We start from the raw sequence: 2,702 nt of genomic DNA on the forward strand, positions 1-2,702 counted from the left end.
GAGGGTGCACGCGACTGGCAGGTGGAAAGCGTGGATGACACCAGCAGTGGCGAGGGGGAGAAGGTATGCCTGGCCAGGGCGCGCCGAGGCGGATGCTGAGAGTACGACCTAGGTATGCTCTGCTGGTGACATCCTAGCGTCGGCAGTGGTCGGCTCTCTGTGCTTTGCAGGCCTACTGGACCCATGATGGCCGCCCAGCAGCAGCGCCCGCCCCATTGACGTTTGCCCGGCTCGCCCCGCGCCCCCGCCGGCCCATCCCCCTGCCGCCAGCTCTCCGTGAGTTCTCCCAGCGACGGGTCAAAGAACTTCACGCCGTGAAGTTCGTGGCCGCGGCCTCACTCACCTGGGTACTTCTCCTGGCCCCACAGGCACGCGAGGTTGTACACCCCCTCGAAGCAGTGCGCCGCCATCAGGGCGCTCGCGGCAACGCCATAGAATGAGAAGCGGAACGCCTGCGCGCCGCCGGGGCGGCCGCGGCGCGTGAAGTGGCGCACGTCGCAGACGCGGCAGGCCGCCCACGCCAGGCTGTTGGCCCTGCGGAGGGGTGGTGCGGACGACGCTGAGGAGCGTGCGCGCGCATGCGTGCATGCATGCGCGTGTGTATGTGTGCGCGTGTGCGTGTGTGTGTGTGAATGCCTGTGTGCACGGGCATGTGTGCGTCCATGCATTTGCGTGGTTTTGTGCTCGTGTGCATGTGTTTGTGTGAGCAGATTTTCGTGTGCCAGACGCAGCGCACTCGGCAGGGCCCCCGCGCCATATTGCGAGCCCTGTGAGTGAGGACAAGTGCGGCAGCTCGGACGGGGGCTCGCCGCGGGTGGAGCGCCGGTCAAACGTGCAACTGCAGGTCAAACTAGCATGCCAGCAGCAGGGGCATGGAGGAATAACATCAAAACTTCCCAAGATCTCGCGCGAGCATCACCCTCCTCGATCCACCCGCACTCCAGGGTTACTGCTAGTAGTCCTGCCACGGCTGGCACTAGGCCACAGTTGCAGCGACGCGCGCTACCGCTACCAACAACAGTGCAAATCAGAGGTCTCCCTCGTCGATCCTCAACATCAGACAACGCAAGCTATGGCATAAAAATGTCATGGTTTTTGCCGCATAAATCATGACTCGTCGTGACTAAGTCTAGCAGGGCAAAATGGTGCAGATGGAAGGCGTGCCTCACCTGAGAGGTGGGACAAATATAACACAGCACACACCACCAAATTTCTCCGCCCCCACATTGAGACAAGGTCCCGGCCAGCCGGCTCACCAGGCGGGGCTTGTGGACCGAGTGACGAGCTCAACCGTGAAAACGCCGCCCTTGTCGCCGCCGCAGCCCCCGCCGCCGCCGGCCTCCGCCAGCACATCTTCGCGCGCAGGATCCCGCAAAGGCACGCGGGAAGGGGCGGGGGCGTGTGGTTCAGAGGTTGCGGGTGCAAGGGCCCCGTGCATGCATTTCAGGGTTTTGTGATTTTTGGGGCGACAATGCGGGACGCCTTTGCGTGGCGCGTGTTGAAAAACTTTGGTCAAACGCGGCCCCCGTACGTCACCAGGTCACCTGTGCGTTGCTGCCGGATTCGCCAGCCGGCTGTCAGACCAGATAAACTGCAGCCAAAACAAAAGGCCCCCCGCAGACGCCCCTTGAATGAAAAAAATTCCGTGAGTCAAGGCCGCGATTGGATTGCAAAAAAGGCATCTGTCCAGCTTTCCCCACCTCAAAAAACACACGCGCCAGGCAGAGAGCCGAGTCTCCACCCACCCGCCTCCTTTATGTTGAACGCCTGCAGCTCCCGCGCCGCGCGCCGCATCGCGTGCGCCGCCTCGCTCGGCGGCGTGTCGGGGTGCCTGACGGCGGGGCGGGGGTTGGGTGCGATGGAAGCGGGGCGGGCGCTCGTGGGGCCGCGTGCGCCGCTAGTGTCGTGGCGGGGAGAGGGGAACGGGCGTGCGTATGTGCAGTTTTGCGCCCACAGGGCAGCGTCTCGAGCTCGCATGCACGGCGCGGCGTTGGGATGGGCAGCAGGGCTGAAGAGAGTTTGAAACATTGTGTTGTGCCCATGAGGAGTTTTTGAGGGGGCAGCACTGAGAACCGCACTGTTGACAGGCCAGATCAAAGCCAGGCCAATTCACACGCGTGATTTGGCGATCTGCAGATCTGCTGATCTGGAGATCTGGCATGCCCTCACATCGCCAGCGCCAGCATCTTCTGTATCCTCTGCAGCACCGCCGGCGGCACGTGTGCCGTCTTGCCGCCGCCTGCCCCTGCCGCCTCAGCTCTCTCATCCCCCTCGACCACTCTGGCAGGCTTGCGCGCCTCTTTGGCCCTGCCCCGCCCGCGCCCCCGCCCACGCCCGCGACCGCCGCCGTCGGCCCCGCCGCCGTCGCCGCCGCCGCTGCCGCCGCGGCCGGATGTGCCGCCGCTCCGGCGGCGGCCGCGAGCGAGTTTGGGGCCGGCGGCCCCAGCGCCGTCCCCATCCTCTTCTCCCTTATTGGTAGTGTCGCTGGTCAAGCCGTCGCCGCCGCTGCCGCCGCTCCTCCTGTAGTTCCCGCCGCCCCCGCCGCCGCGCTTGCGCGCGCCGCCCCTGACAGCACCCTCCGAGCGGCGGCGCTTGGCGGCGCACCCGCTGTCGGCGCCGCTCCAATCCTCTTCGTCCTCGTCATCGCTGCTGCCCCCACTGTCACTGCTGCTACTGCTGGTCTTTCTGCCGCTCGAGTCGCC

The 2,702-nt window shown here is 65.5% G+C and overlaps 1 protein-coding gene across 1 annotated transcript; it reads right to left on the reverse strand.

The window, feature by feature from the left end:
- Positions 1-2,169: 2,169 nt before the first annotated feature.
- On the reverse strand, positions 2,170-2,681 carry MNEG_16022 (hypothetical protein; the record flags this gene model as incomplete). The annotated part of the gene is made up of 1 exon (XM_014035507.1): positions 2,170-2,681. A coding segment is annotated over one exon (512 nt), but the record flags the coding sequence as incomplete, so codon positions are not given.
- Positions 2,682-2,702: the final 21 nt, after the last annotated feature.

Source organism: Monoraphidium neglectum, assembly GCF_000611645.1.
Source record: "Monoraphidium neglectum strain SAG 48.87 unplaced genomic scaffold scaffold05899, whole genome shotgun sequence".
NCBI classification, from domain to species: domain Eukaryota; kingdom Viridiplantae; phylum Chlorophyta; class Chlorophyceae; order Sphaeropleales; family Selenastraceae; genus Monoraphidium; species Monoraphidium neglectum.